General features: G+C 44.8%; 1 protein-coding gene across 1 annotated transcript in view; it reads left to right on the forward strand.

Moving 5' to 3' along the window:
* The window catches only part of PCSK2 (proprotein convertase subtilisin/kexin type 2), a 249,610-nt gene that overhangs the window by 215,885 nt on the left and 17,041 nt on the right, over positions 1-16,684 (forward strand). Inside the window, exons 9-10 of the mRNA XM_087853760.1 lie at positions 13,038-13,253; positions 15,410-15,510. Coding sequence (XP_087709886.1) covers positions 13,038-13,253; positions 15,410-15,510 — 317 coding nt within the window. The remainder of the gene's footprint in view (positions 1-13,037; positions 13,254-15,409; positions 15,511-16,684) is intronic.

Genomic DNA, 16,684 nt, shown 5'->3' on the forward strand with positions numbered 1-16,684 from the left:
ATCTGGGACATTGCTAGTCATGGTGCAGAGGGAAAGAGGGTGTTCTGTAGCATGCGGCACTGACTAGTAAATGGTTCAGCCTAGAAATGACACTATGTATCAGCCACTCCCACTCAAAACTCATTGATTAAATTGGCTTACAAGACCCCACCCAAACACAAAGGGATCAGGGACCCAGACAGTGGACAGCTAGAAATATATGTCATATAGCACCAATGACTACCACAATGAGCCCAGAAAAACTACTAGGTGACTCAAAAGGTAACCCGTGATCTAGTGAGGACAAACACAAATGTCAAAGATGTTTGTGAATAGTTTGAGTAAAATTGTTCAATGAACTGTGAGTGCAGAAAGGCGATATTTGTAAATCAGTACATTGTTTCATGTGGTGGTTAAAATATATATTTGCAAAATATAATAGATTTATGCAATATAGTGGGAAATTTTCTGCAACTCAAAATGCAATATATGAAAGAAAAGATTAGGTAAATACATATGTAATACAAATAACAGAAATTTGGCTAGGGTCCTTAATATAGAAAAAGCTCTAACAAATCAATAAAAAGAAGATGAAAGAAAAAGATAGGCAAAGGGTATTATCTTTGGGGCTTGGTGCTTTTCTAAGCTATTCATAAAGCAGCAATACAAATGATCAATAAGTATGCAAAAAGATAAACTCAACTGGTCATGGAAAAATATATAAAAAAAATATATAACTCAAAACAACAAGCTACCATTTTTGCCCAACAAATTGGCAAAATCAGTTTTTAAAATGTATGACTCTAAATCTTGACCCATGGAGGCTGATTGTGGAATTCTTACACATTGCTGGTAAAAAAAATTAGTTGTTAAGCTTTTTATATAAAGCGCAGTAGCATGGCAATATGGATCAAGAATCTTCAAACATTCATTCCTTTTTACCCTAAATTCCCCCTTTTAGAAATTCTGCCTAGGGAGCCTGGGTGCCTCTGTTGGTTGAGTGCTGGACTCTTGGTTTCAGCTCAGGCCGTGATCTTGAGGTCCTAAGATCAAGCCCCACATCAGGCTGTGCGCTCAGTGCAGAGTCTGCTGGAGATTCTCTCCTTTCCCTTCTGCCCCTTCCCCCACTTGCACTCGCACATGCCCGCGCGCTCTCTCTTTCAAACAAATAAATAAATTAATAATATCTTAAAAAAGAAAAGAAATTATGGGGCGCCTGGGTGGCACAGCGGTTAAACGTCTGCCTTCGGCTCAGGGTGTGATCCCGGCGTTACGGGATCGAGCCCCACATCAGGCTCTTCCACTATGAGCCTGCTTCTTCCTCTCCCACTCCCCCTGCTTGTGTTCCCTCTCTCGCTGGCTGTCTCTATCTCTGTCGAATAACTAAATAAAAAATATTAAAAAAAAATAAAATAAATAAATAAAATCTTTAAAAAAAAAAGAAAGAAAAGAAATTCTGCCTAAGGAAATAAACAGAAATACAAAGACATATATACAATGATGTTCATTCAGAACTTTAAAACTTAGAAACAGCCTTCCATGTATGCCTAAGAAAAGGAGTAAATAAATTATGGAATGTATATTTAATGAGACTAATAAAAATTACAACATAGAGGAATATTTAATTATATCAGGAAATGTTAATAATATAATAGCAAAAATACATTTGAAGCAAGGCCACAAAAGTGAATATATTTTATGATCCTAATTTCATTCTTAAACCTGCCCTTACAGTTTGCATTTATATGTTAAACTGGCAGCAAGCCACAAAATATCACCAGGGATTTTCTATTCATGGACCATTATAAAGGATTTTTATTTTCCTCTTCAGGGTCTAGACTTCAGTTATTCTATAATAAATATGATTTTTGCAATAAAAAAATGTAATGACTGGGGCGCCTGGGTGGCACAGCGGTTAAGCGTCTGCCTTCGGCTCAGGGCGTGATCCCGGCGTTATGGGATCGAGCCCCCCATCAGGCTCCTCCGCTATGAGCCTGCTTCTTCCTCTCCCACTCCCCCTGCTTGTGTTCCCTCTTTCGCTGGCTGTCTCTATCTCTGTTGAATAAATAAATAAAATCTTTAAAAAAAAAAATGTAATGACTTGTTTAAAAAGTATGACGATGTTGTATTAAGATATCGAGGTGACTGGAGAATAAAAAATTAGTATAACTGAGTGCTTAGGAAGAGGCAAGTTATAACAGGCTTGCCTCCCTAGTATCTGCAAGCAGGTAATAACCAGTGGGTTGGGGCCTGATCTGGTCATTTGCCCAGATTACTATGCACTGGTGAGCAGGAGAGACCGACTCGCTTTAGCCCTATGCTCTTTTTTTTTTTTAAGATTTTATTTATTTATTTATTTGACAGAGAGACAGCCAGTGAGAGAGGGAACACAAGCAGGGGGAGTGGGAGAGGAAGAAGCAGGCTCCCAGCAGAGGAGCCTGATGTGGGGCTCGATCCCAAATCGCCAGGATCACGCCCTGAGCCGAAGGCAGACGCTTAACGACTGTGCCACCCAGGCGCCCCTAGCCCTATGCTTCTTAAAGTGGGATTTTCACCTCCTGGGGCTGGTGATATGCTGAATGGGGGGCACATAGAACCACAACACCAGTTTCTGGCTTCAAGTTTACTTCAGCTGATGGTAAGCAATTTGTGACATTATTTTTATATTATGGACAAAATACAAAATCTGCATGAACTTTTAGGAAATTGGGGGGGGAGTGATGTCAGTATCATGGCAGCGTGAGTCATTCCCTTTGTTTCTCCCTTTTAAATTACAACAAGTAGGGCATTCATAGCCCAATAGGGGCTCCTCTGCACAGCACAGCGGGACTCCAGAGAGAATCTAACATCTGTACATCTATCTGGTGGGTGCATTGGACCTTGTGGAGAAGGCAAAACCCAGGGAGCTGCAGCAGAACGGGGGGAGCAGCAGCAGTGCTGCCTGTAACCCCAGCGACCTTGGCAGTGGCAGTGGCCCCAGAGACGAAGGTATCCCCAGCAACCCCCAGGCTGCTAGCAGCAGCACCCGTGACCCCAGCCCACTTGGCAGCGGCCCCAGAAACCCTGGCAACCTCAGCGCTGGTGATGACGCCCGTGCCCAAGTAACCATGACAGCCTCAGTGACCCCTCCAGAAGAGCAGGTGGAGGGTGGAACGTGTGTGCTCCCAAATACAGCTGTAAAGCACTTAGGGAAGACGGGGCGGGGTGGGGGGGTGGGGGGGGAAATCTGTGCTTTATCGCCACCTTCTGGAAAACAAAAGAAAGGCCTTTAATTCCCAACCTGTTGAACTGTTAAAAATCAAAGTAAACAAAACTTTGCCTAAATGAGAAAGATATTCCCTACTTCAAATGCGCCAGCAGAGGCACATCTCATCAAACACCATGAAAAATCGCAGTAATACGGTATCACCAAAAGAAAATGACAGTTCTCCAGCAACCAGTCTCCAAGTCACAGAAGGTTGGGATCTACCTGATAGAGAACTCCAAGTAGCTGTTACGAAGCAATTCAGCAAGCTCCAAGAAGATTCAGAAAAGCAATTTAATGAGCTCGGGAATAAAATTAACAGAAGGAGTACTTTGCCAGGAAGAATGAAATTCTGGAGCTGAAGAACTCAGTAGACGAGATGAAGAATGCATTAGAAAGCATTGGAAATAGAGATCAGATGGAAGAGAGAATAGGTGAGCTGGAAAATCAGAATCTAGAAACGATTCGGGTAGAAGAGAAAGAACTAAGATTTTTAAGAAGCAAAGAAACCCTACAAGAGCTATCGGACTCCACTAGGGGGACCAACATAAGAACAATGTGTATACCAGATGGAGAGGAGAAGGAGAGGGGGACAGACAGATTATTTAAAGAAACAGTAGCTGAGAACTTCCCAAACCTGAAGAAAGAACTAGACAAAGCTAATAGGTCCACAAAGCTAATAGGTCACCTTACTATCTGAATGCTGGAAGACCCTCTTCAAGACACATTATCATGAAGCTGTCAAAAACTGATGATAAAGAAAGACTCTTAAAGGCAGCCAGGGGGGTGGGGAGGGGTGGTGGAAAAACGTAACCCGCAAGGGAACCCCCATTAGATTATCAGCAGATTTCTTCAACGGAAATTCTACAGGCCAGGAGAGAGTGAGATGTCATAGTCAAAGTACTGAGAGAGAAAAATTTCCAGCCAAGAATACTCGATCCGTTAAAGGGACCCTTTCGAATGAAGGGGAAAAGCAAATGCAACGCTAAGGGAGGTCACCACCACTGGACCTACCTTACAAAACAATGGCGAAAGGAGCTCTTCTACCTGAAATGAAAAGACAGAGATACCCCAGATTTTTACTAAAGTCAAAATTATAACCCTCTTTTAGAATAGGGTGTTAAATGATTGTAGCATAAAGTTTAAAAGAGAAAAGCAATAAAAATAAATAGTGTTACTACAATTTGGCAACAAACTCACAGCATGAAAGGAGCTAATTTGTAACAACAAAAGCATAAAAGAGGAAGAGGAAAACGCCAGAAACTGTATAGTCAAATGAAGATAAGTTGCTATCAGCAGAAAAAGGGCTATTTTATCTATGAGATGTTTTATACACACCTCATGGGATCTACAAAACAAAATCTTGAGCAGAGACAAAATACTTAAAAAGGCTGGCGGGGGCGGGGGGGCACTGAGCAAATTATCATAGAAAACCAGCAACCTAAAAAGTAAATAAAACAAAGAAAAAGAAACAACGGAGATACAAAACAACTCATAAACTGAAGATGAAATGGCAATAGTAAGTCCTCATACATCCATAATCATCTTCAATGTAAGTAGATTGAACTCCCCAATCACAAGGAACAGAGTGTCTAGATGGATTAAAATGAAAACCCAACTGTATGCCGCCTTCAGGAGACTGTTCTCAGCTCCAAACACGAACACGGACTCAAAAGTGAAGGTGCAAGGGTGCCTGGGTGGCGCAGTCGTTAGGCGTCTGCCTTCAGCTCAGGGCATGATCCCAGGTCCTGGGATCGAGCCCCGCATCAGGCTCCTCCGCTGGGAGCCTGCTTCTTCCTCTCCCACTCCCCCTGCTTGTGTTCCCTCTCTCGCTAGCTGTGTCTCTCTCTCTCTGTGAAGTAAGTAAATAAATAAAATCTTTAAAAAAGAAAAAGTGAAGGGGCAGAGGATGATACTCCAAGAAATGGTAGCAAGAAAGTGGGTGTAGACATACTTATATCAGACAAAATAGACTTCAAGACAAAATAACAAGGGAAAAGCAGGTCATTATATAATTATGATAAAGGAGTCGATACAGATCTTCCTCCACTTATGAGAGGGTTACATCCTGATAAACCCATCACAAGTTAAAAATATAGGTTGAAAATGCGTTTAATACACCTAACCTCCCAAACACGATAGCTTAGCCTGGCCGACCTTACACGTGCGAACAATGATTACATTAGCCTACAGTTGGGCAAAGTCCTCTAGCACAAAGGCTACTTTATAATAAGGACTTGAATATCTCAGGTAAGTTCTTGAATACTGTGCTGAAAGTGAACAACGAAATGACTGTATGGGTAGAGAATGGCTGTAAATGTATTGATTGTTTACCTTCGTGATTGCGTTGCCATTGAGAACCGCAGCTTGCTGCTGCTACCTGCCGTCATGAGCGAGGACCATACTGCATATCACTGCACCAGGAAAACGTTAAAAACTCAAAATTCAAAGGACGGTTTCTACTGAATGAGTATCATTTTTGCACCATCATAAAGTCTAAAAACTGTAAGTCAAACCATCCTAAGTCAGGGACCCTCTGTACATCAAGATGTAACAATTATAAATATGCACATCTCATATATGTCCATCTCTCAAATATGTACATCTCAGAAATCCCAACATCTGAGCAGCAAACTATATTATGCAAATATTAACAAATCTCAAGGGAGAAATATACAGCAATGCAATAACAGTAGGGGACTTCAATATCCCACTATCAGCAGTGGAGAGATTGTGCAGACAGAAAATCAACAAGGGAACTTTGGAGTTGAACCACACTGTAGAACAAATGGACCTAACGGATATATATAGAACATTCCATCCAACAACAGAATACACATTCTCAAGTGCACATGAACATTCTCCAGGACAGGTCATATGATAGGCCACAAAACTAATCTTAGCAAATTGAAGAAGATTGAAATCACATCAGCTATCTTCTCTGACCACAATGGCATAAAATTAGAAGTCAACCAGAGGAAAATGAGTAGATCTTCAAATATTTGGAAACTAAACAGCACATTTCTTTTTTTTTTTTTTTTAAGATTTTTATTTATTTATTTGACAGAGAGACAGCCAGCGAGAGAGAGAACACAAGCAGGGGGAGTGGGAGAGGAAGAAGCAGGCTCACAGCAGAAGAGCCTGATGTGGGGCTCGATCCCAGGACCTGGGATCATGCCCTGAGCCGAAGGCAGACGCTTAATGACTGCGCCACCCAGGCGCCCCTAAACAGCACATTTCTAAATCACCGATGTGTCAGAGAAGAAATGAAAAAGAATACAAATTAAAATGAAAATACATCATATCAACTTTTGTGGGGTGCAGCAAAAACTTTCTAAAGGAAAAGTTTATAGCAGTTAACACATTATATATCTTAAGAAATTAGAAAAATCTCAAACAACCTACCTTTATACCTCAGGGAACTAGAAAAAGAGGAACTATTCAAGGCCAAAGTTAACAAAGGAAATAATAAAAGAGCAAAAATAAATGAAATAAAGACCAGAAAAACAGTAGAAAGGGTCAGCAGAACTAAAAACCATTACTTTAAAAAGATAAACAAGTTTGATGGCTAGACTAATTCTTGAACTAGACTTTAAAAAGAAGAGAAGACTCAAATAGAATTTAAAATGAAAGAGGACGCATTACTATGGATACTACAGAAATACAGAGAATTGTAAAAGACTACTACAAACAATTATACGCTAACAAATTACATAACCTGGAACAAATGGATACATTATAGTAACACACAACACACCTAGAATGAATCAGGAAGAAACAAAATCTGAACAGATCAATAATGAATCGAGATTGCCAGTAGTCAAAAGACTCCTGACATGGAAAACTCTAGGGCCAGATGGCTTCCCTGGTTAATTCCACCAAATATTTAAGCAGGAATTAGCACCAATCCTCCTCAAAGTCTTCTAAAATATTGAGAAGAGAGAACACCTCCAAATTCATTCTAGGAAGCCAGCATTCTCTTGATAGCAAAGTCAGATAAGGATACCACAAACGGTGCTGGGAAAACTGGAGGTAACACATGTAAGACAATGAAACTGGACCCTATCTCACACCACTCACAAAAATTAACTTGAAATGGATCAAAGACTTAAACCTAAGACCTGATACCATGAAACTCCTAGAAGAAAACAGAGGGAGGAGTTCAGCAATATAGGTTTTGGCAATGATTTTTTGCACATGATGCTAAAAGCAAAAACAACAAAAGCAAAAAAAAAAAAATCGACAGATGAGACTATATCAAACTCAAAAGCTTCTGCACAGCAAAAGAAAGTGGGACAGCAACCTACAGAATGGGAGATAATTTTTGCAAACCATACATCCGATAAGGGGTGAAGATTTAAAACATACAAAGAACTAACACAACTTAATAAAAAAACAGATGATACTATTAAAAATAGAAGAACTAGATAGACATTGTCCATAAAGGACATACAAATGGCCACCAGGCACATGAAAAGATGCTCGACGTCACTAATCCTTGGGGAGATACAAATCAAAACCACAATGAAATGTCACCTCACACCTGTTAGAATGGCTGGCATCAAGAACACAAGAGACGAGTGCTGAGAAGGATGTGGAGAAAAGGGAGCCTTTGTGCACTGTTGGTACGAATGCAAATTAGAGCAACCACTATGGAAAACAATACAGTGGTTTCTCAAAAAATTAAAAATAGATCTACCAGGCAATCCAGCAATTCCACCTCCGGGTATATATCTAAAGGAAGAGGAAACAGGATTTCAACAAGACATCTTCATGCTTATCACAGCATTGTTCACGATAGCCAAGATATGGAGACAACCCAAATGCCCATCCATGGATGAATGGATAAAAAAAAGTGCGGATCCCGGGGCACCTGGGTGGCTCAGTTGGTTAAGCATCCAACTCTTTTTTTTTTTTTTAAAGATTTTATTTATTTATTCGACAGAGATAGAGACAGCCAGCGAGAGAGGGTACACAAGCAGGGGGAGTGGGAGAGGAAGAAGCAGGCTCATAGCAGAAAAGCCTGATGTGGGGCTCGATCCTATAACGCCAGGATCACGCCCTGAGCCGAAGGCAGACGCTTAACCGCTGTGCCACCCAGGCGCCCCTAAGCATCCAACTCTTGATCTCACCTCAGGTCTTGATCTCAGGGTTGTGAGTTTAAGCCCTTTGTTGGGCTCCCTGTTGGGCATGGAGCCTACCTTTTTAAAAAATGTGGATTATGTGTAAATGGAATATTATTTGGTCATGAAAAAGGGGACCATCCTGCCATTTGCAGCAACCCATTATGCAAAGTGAGAGAAGTCTCACAGAGAAACACAAGTACCATATGATGTCACTTATGCGTAGAATCTAAAAAAGTCAAACCCGTTAAAGACAAAAACAGAGAGTACAATGGTGGTGACCAGAGGTTGGAGTGGGGGCTAAGACTGATGGTGTTTAAGGGTACAAACTTGTAACAAGTAGTAAAGAAGCCATAGAGATCCAGTGTACAGTATAGTGGATAGACACCAATATGGCACTCGAATGAAGGAATGCGATCGATATTGCTTCAACGGCAGTCATGTTACAGTATATCAATGTATTAAAGTAATACACTGTCCACCTTAAGTTTACAAAATGTAACATGTCAAATTTATTAAATAATAATAAAAAAGAAATCTGGGGCTTGTGAGAGGCCGCTTTAGGCTATGCCCTTTTAAAACCAGCAAGTTCCCAGGGGCGCCTGGATGGCTCAGTTGGTTAAGCATCTGCCTTTGGCTGAGGTCATGATTCCAGGGTTCTGGTTCCTGCTCAGCGGGAGCCTGCTTCTGCCTCTCCTCCTGGCTCATGCTCTTTCTTGCTATCTCTGTCACTATCTCTGTCTTTTTCTCTCTCAAATAAATAAGATCTTAAAAAAAATAAACCAACCCAGCCAGTTCCAACTCACTGCCCTTTGCCAATAGGTTAGAGTGTCAGCCTTGGCACTGCTGACACTTTGAGCCAGATACTTCTTCCTTGTGTGGGGGAGGGTGTGGCGGGGGGGTGGGGCGCTGTCTGGTGCATCGTCAAAGCTTACTAGCATCTCTGGCCTCTGCCCACAAGAAGCTAGGAGTGCACGCACACACATCTTCCCGCTAGATGCTAGTGGTGAGCACCAGAGAAGTCTAACAGTGCCCACTGCCCCCTGGGGCACCAGATGGCCCCCAGGTGAGAAACTCATTTCGTGAAAAATTTCAGACGCACTAATCCCGCTAAACTCCAAGAGACCCCTGGTTCAAAGGCGGAATTCAAAGAGGAGCTGTACCATGTATTTTTTTTTTTTCATCAAAATGCACTTGCCTTCTTTAAAAAAAAAAAAAAGTAGGAGGGGGAGAAGGGAACTCCAATGCAAAGGGCTGGGGCGAGTCTGACTGCCCTTCTATCGTGTGGAGCATGCGCTACTGAACAAGGGTGGGAGGGCGCCAGCAGACAGCCCACCCTCGAGGGCCCCCCATCCCTCCTACAGTGAACACCGATGCGCCATCTCCCCCCGAGTCTCTGGGTGAGCCTCTCATACTCCAGCTGGGCATCGGTTCTCCTTTATCACCTGCTCTCCAGATAAAATTCCCTCTGTTGAACTGCCCAGTGTGGAACCTTGATTGCTACAGTGTATGTATCGGGATGTTAAATGTGTAAGTTCACTTGGGGAAAATGGACATCTCTGTGACGCTTTCTTCTATCCGAGAGCATGATGGGTTGAGGTGTCTTTCCATTGGGTCGGATCTTCATCTGTGTCCCTCCAGAGAGTTTCAAAGTCTTATTTAGTCCTTAGCTCTTTTTTTTACTTTCTTTCTTTCTTTTTTTTTGTTTTGTTTTGTTTTGTGAGTTTCTTTCTAAGTACTCTGTGCTTCATGTGGCTAACATAAATGCTGTCGCGTGTAGGTTTGCTGTAAGGATTAACCTGTCATTAATATGTAACGTACTTAGAGCAGTCCCTGGCATACAGTAAGTGCCATAGAAGTGCTCCTTTTGATGATCGTCTTAGTTTCTTCTTGTATTGTCCAACTGATTATTGTTGGAATATGGGTCATGGTGGTTCTGTCTGTTTCTGCCCAGCTCCCGTTCAGTAGAAGCTAGGAGCAGACTGGATCTTGGGGCATCATTTTAACAGGAAAATGAGGTGTGCTCATAACGGATCCATCCCACACGGTTAAGAGGGACACACTTCTAGTCCTTTTATAGATACCCTTTTCCCATGCGCCTGTCCCCAGACTACTGGGGACTGTTTGGTGCGGATACCCAATCATTAGAACCATGGATGTAACTGTTATTACCTCACGTAAACACACGCACACACCCCTTAGGAAAACAAGGCTTCATATTCCTAGGAATGCCAGTATTCTTGTGAGCAGGTCTGATAGTCCAATGCAAAAGCAACGTTTGCTGCTTACTCTTGAGAAACAGGCTGGCAGTTTCACTCTGTGCATCAGTGAGCCAGCCCGCATACCAAACTGCCCCAAAACTCAATGGTTTAAAATAACCACCGTTTACGTCCTGCTCCTGGGTCTCTAGGTCAGCTGGATTGTTCTGCCATCTGGGCCGGCCTCCGCTCATGCCAGCTGGCCTCACTCGTGCATCTGGGCTCAGCTGCAGGGTGAACTACAGACGGGCTGGTCTGGGGTGGCCGCCTTCACGTCAGCCAGGGGTTGGCTGTCCGCCGGGGCGGTGAATCCGCGGGGGCTCTGTCTGTCATCAAGCAGAAGGCTACCTCGGGTCTGTCCTGTGGTGCGACAGAATTGAGGGCGAACAGATAGGTACGGAGTTTCTTGAGACCCGCGCTTGGAACCAACACCAGCACTACTTCCCATAGCTTTCTCCAGACAAAGCAAAGAGAAGAAGCCAGATTCAAGGGGTGGGGAATAGACTCCCCCTGTTGGAGGGCAGGACTGCAAAGGCGTATGGTAGAGGGAGCATGAACACGGAGAAGCCCGAGAAATGAGAGCCACAGTCGCCTCCCACACCCCCCACACCACGGTGACAACGCCTCTGGTGCTGATTTCCTTTCAGCAAAAGCTGGTTTGTCTCACTAGCAGCCCAACGGTGGTTTGGGTCCGGGGAAGGTTCCACATTTGGTGGGCTTCACCCATTTACCCTGATTCACCATGTTTCGCTTTCATTGGCTGCCACTGCTTGACGTTGAGCCCACATCTGAGTCTGTGTGAGAGCGCGATCCCCTGCACCAGCTTGTCGGGATGATACACTTCCCTCTCTGGCCGGGTTTCTGAGAGCAGTTGCTGCTTTCGATGGAGTTTTCCAGTATAGATTTACCGAGACGCTGTGGACCGTTCTCAGCTGGTGGCTGAATAAATCTTTGTTGTTGCATCGACTCAGTCAATCATGGGCTAATTAACTCCAAGTCCTGTTAGAAGCAATCGAAATGTCTTTTCTCATTGTCAGGGGGGCAGACAGATCTTGGAGGTAATCTGGTCATCTCGCAGCTTTCTGGCATCTCTGCCCTTAAGCCCCTGAGTCAGGACCTGAGTCGTGGCCCTGGTGGCCACGCAGGGACAGACTTTCTCTGCCACAGCAATATGTCTTCTCGTCCTAGAGGGTTACCAAGCCACCCCGGGGCCAGGCAGTGGAGAGAGAACAGGCTGCACACCTGCGCTCACCTCCCACACCGCTGCTGTGCTCCGCCCACCTGGCCGGCAGGGGAACAGAGGAGCCCCAGCGCTACCGCCCCCAGGATCGGAACATAAGAAGCCAGAGGGAATGGCCACTCCTGGGTTGTGGAGATAGAGCGAATAGTCCTAGAAGACAGAGAACAGGAAAAGGAAAAGATAGGCAATAAGAACATGGTTGAACAGATAAGCAATATGAACTGTAGGTATTTATAACTAAGCTTGGTGTTTACAACTCATTAGCATAGGGCAATAACCATTGTGCATATCATTACGCATTTTAAGTTATTTTTGTTGATATTAAACTTTCTTCCTATATTTGGTGTTCCCTTACACAGGTTAAAATGTCATACAGATTGTGTTTAAAAGAATTCTAGGGGCTCCTGGGTGGCTCAGTCAGTTACTCTTAACTGCCACTCTTGATTTCCGCTCAGGTCATGATCTCAGGGTCATAAGATCCAGCCCTGTGTTGGGCTCCATGCTCAGGGAGGACTCTGCTTGGGATTCTCTCTCTCCCTCTCTCTCTGCCCCTCCCCCCCAAAAAAGAGTTCTAGTATGATCCAATCAGGTAAATACACACACACACACACACACGTATATACATATAATTTGCAAGATTTTGGAGTAAAATGTGTATTTTAAACTTAAAATATGTAAATGTATATATGAAAGATATATAATTATAAAATCAAAGATATATATAAATATCTTTTACATCTTCTAGAGCTAAGTATAAACATATATGTACATTTACATTTTGGCTGAAGACTGTCTGAAAGGAGGAATAAGAATTGAGTAATAATGATCACAAGTAGGAAAGGTTTTTCTTTAATTTTCTTTTCAATATACTCTGGTTTCTTACCATGAGGATGTACTGCTTATACAGCTTTTTAAAAGCCGTTTACTGATAAATTTTAAGGTGATTCTGCCAGCTTTTCTTAGCATGTGACCCCCAGCTCAAACAGTAAATCCGGGTAACTTCCAGACAAAGAACGAGAATTCTCCGGACCCCAGGGGCAGGAGAGCGGTTTTCCAGGGGGACAGAAAGGCGCGGAGCTGCTGAGGAAGCCCGGGTCCTGTGCTCCTCCCACGGGCCAGGACCTCCCGGCAGCCCCCGGGGCGGGCGTGCGCAGGACCTGGTGGCCTCTCTCCCTGTCCACCCCCCCACCCAGGGCCGAGGAGGCAAAGGCAGCATCTACGTGTGGGCCTCCGGGGACGGTGGCAGCTACGACGACTGCAACTGTGACGGCTACGCCTCCAGCATGTGGACCATCTCCATCAACTCGGCCATCAACGATGGCAGGACCGCCCTGTACGACGAGAGCTGCTCCTCCACCCTGGCCTCCACCTTCAGCAATGGCAGGAAGAGGAACCCCGAGGCCGGCGTGGTGAGTGCGGACCCCCACCCTCGGGGAGGCGGTGCAGCGCGCCCCTGCTGCGTGACGTCATGCACAGACACTGGGTGATGTCATGCACCAGCACTGGGTGACGTCAGCAGAGGGTGGTGCTCTTCCCTTCTACCCTCAAAGAGTCAGTATCTGTTCTGAGGCTCCACAGATTCATTGTCTTCCAGACCTGATAATGCTTCGTTACCAAGGTAGAGTCAAGGGCTGTGCCGGTTGGAAGCAAGCATTGCGATCCCCTTCCAGCTCCTTTTCTGTAGGTTGTCTTTCTTGTTTCTTGTTTTGCCTTGCAAATAACGATGAACTCTGATGATCAAAAAGTTGTCCCAGCATACCACTTTTAAGGAGAGCTAATATTAAGAACTGGGCCATCACACTGTCATGCCACCTGAGCTAAGAGCCCATTCGTTTATTACCGTAATTAAAAAATTGCATCCATGGGTGGACGTCTCTGAGTCCATAATCCCTTCCGGGCACACAAACGTATTTTTTCCAAGGCAAGAGTAGTGGTTTTCACCGTATTTTAAAATACGTCCATGACTGAGAAAACAAAAAGGTTAAGAATCCCAGACTTAGATTATTTGTTGTGTTTTTCTGAGCAGCACCTCCCTCCTGGGCAGCTTGGTGACCTGGTGAATTTTCAAGTCCCCTTCAAATATGTATCTGGAGAGCATAATGGACCTCTTTGGATCCCTTCCTCTCTCTGGGTATCTCACTCACATATCCCCCTTTCCTCGGACCTCCCAGCCTGGACTTTGGCAGGTGGTTCCGTAGTCTTGCTAAGCTACATGGTGACTGGCCGTCCACCTCGGCTGGGGTCTCCCAACAGAGGGTAGGAACTCAGAACACAAGCATCATTACCAGCCAGGGTTCCAGTGCCAGATTCCTGCCTGGACTCTGCCTTGGCAAGCTGGCCTGGCTCTCATGTGAGCCAGGACATCCCTTTACCTAGAAGGGACACGGCCTTTACCTGGTTCCCTCTGTGAATCCTCGGCTCCCCCTTGGTCTTGGAGAGGACAGCGAGTGTGCCCGGTCCTCCCATGCGGAAGGAGGCTTCAGCCTCTCCTACCAGGGGAGCTCTGTGGATAGAAAGGGAGAACGGAAGAGCAGAAAGGAAGTGAGGGAGTTCCCAGTCCTGTTGTACTCATGCTTCCTCACCCCTCCCCCAAGAAGGTGTCACTCCCTACCCCAAGGGGGTCACTGTGTCCTCAACCTTATCTGTGACTCTCTTTCTGCTTTCACTGGGGAAGGGCCTTGAGTTCTATCTGAATATTGTAATTTTCCCCCAACAGATGCCTTTAAACCTCCCTGATACTTTGTTCTTCAAAATACTAGGCCCCTTTGAGGATCCTACAAACAGAGGAAGAAGGAGAATTCCTGTGGTTTATACGTGATCACGATTGTAATGAAAACCCTGGCTTTCACCCTGGCTCATTGAAAATGAGGGTTTTTTTCTCTTTGTGAAAGTCCTTTGAAATCTGGTTGATCGGTCTCCCCACTTAAGACTTGTGGAAGTGATTACTCACACATCTGTTATCTTGGCTCCCTGAGTCCCGGCATCTCCCCATGAGATACAGAGAAACATTCTCTTTTTAATGGCCTGTCCTTGTAGGCAGACTTCAGCTGAGCAGTTTATTCTGTCTTTGGGAATGCCGCCTTTGCCTGTGCAAAGGGGAAAAAAGTGATACAACGGCGTTTGGGTTTTCCAAACCAATCCCAGTGCAACGATCTCACCATTGCATGGACTTGGTGGTGGCACTGACTTGTCACTTTCCACCTATAGGTTTTCCTTTCAGAATCCAGGAAATAAATGTCTCTCTAGTCTCTGGAATAACTGCAAATATGGTTCTCTTGAAACACTTGACTTGTTTTTATCTCGTGAAACACTTGACTTGTTTTTATCTCGTGAGCCCTGTAACTGTGACTGATGCTCCCTTTTTGCATGCGCTACTAGGAAGCTCAAATGAAATGTATGGCCGGATAGATAGATAGATGCTAAGCTTATCGCTACCTTCATCTTAATCTTCTTCAGAACAAGGCAGAGTTTAAATGAAAGAAACAGATAATCCTCTGCTTCGTATTGTTTTGGGATTCAAAGTAGAGTGAACTGTTCCCTAATTACCGAACGCCTTCCCTTCCAGGCAACCACAGATTTGTACGGCAACTGTACCCTGAGGCATTCTGGGACATCCGCAGCTGCGCCTGAGGCAGCTGGAGTGTTCGCGCTGGCTTTGGAGGCTAAGTATGTTCCATCTCAGGGCCCAGGGAGGACTAACGTGTCTCTCCACCCGATTCCAGGTGTCCCTGGAGGCAAAAGTGGGTGTGAGAGCCTGTGGATGGGCAGGGCCGGTGAACTGTGATGGACGTTTCTAAAGGAACCGTGGGCCCCAGTTGATACACACACACTCCACAGACAACATCCTTAGGAGAGCACAGGACCGAATAGGGACACATAGAGATTTCTTTCTTTGTGAAAACCATCCTATTATCCTCTCTGGATCCTTTGGCTATTTTACTCCAATAATACCATTAGCTGAATGAAGGAAAACCATTCCCCAACTGGTATCCAGCAAACTATTTCAGAACCTGAGCAAGGAGGGAGCTCCCATTCGAGATTTGTTAACTTATAAGGTGAATTCACTTTTGACACTGACACAAGGTGGGCAAAACCACAGTGTAGACCAGGAAATGGACTTTCCTGAGAAACCTTCGAAGCGACGGGTAAGAGGAGGCTATCCTCTCTGTTCTCACCATCCCGCGGAGATGCCACAGACTGCTGTTCCGCACACACCTTGAATTTGATCCTCAGCAGAGATTCCTGCCCACCTGCCGCTCTGTCTTCCCTTAGGGCAGCCAGAGGCCGGCCCTGGTTGGAGGGATGAGCCTGTGGGCTTCAGGCCTCACCCGTGTGGTAGGAGTGCAGATGCGCCCGCTTCAGGGAGCTGTTCGAGAACGCAGCACCAGCAACTTTTGAGACGTTGGGTTCAGGCCCCTGGGGAAGGGGAGTTGAGTCCCCATCCTTGTCAGCCGTTGCTGGGCAACCGGAGCATCTAGCATCCATCGCCAGGCAACCCCACTTTCTCTCTATATGTGCAGTGTATTTTCTGACTTGCAAAGGAGGGAAGAGTTGATGCCTCGATAGGAAAGGACTTTGAAAGATTCTCTAGTCTCACACTCTGTCTCCAAGCAGGAAAGGTATAATCGTCCTCCTTTTACAGATAAGACCCCGCATTGGGAGTGACTCGTCTCTTTGGACCAGGCCGACCTTTGATTCTTGTAACAAAAGTCAGGTGGAAAACTTAGGATTCCAGGAGGCACTGATCGAGGTGTTTCTATTAAGTGCGGAGATCAACCAAAACTTAGGTAGTACGTGCCCTTCTGGAAGACGGAACAGTGTTATCTCAAGGCCTGTCCTG

Source organism: Ursus americanus, chromosome 22, assembly GCF_024610735.1.
Source record: "Ursus americanus isolate L20-20 chromosome 22, mUrsAme1.1.p, whole genome shotgun sequence".
Taxonomy (NCBI): domain Eukaryota; kingdom Metazoa; phylum Chordata; class Mammalia; order Carnivora; family Ursidae; genus Ursus; species Ursus americanus.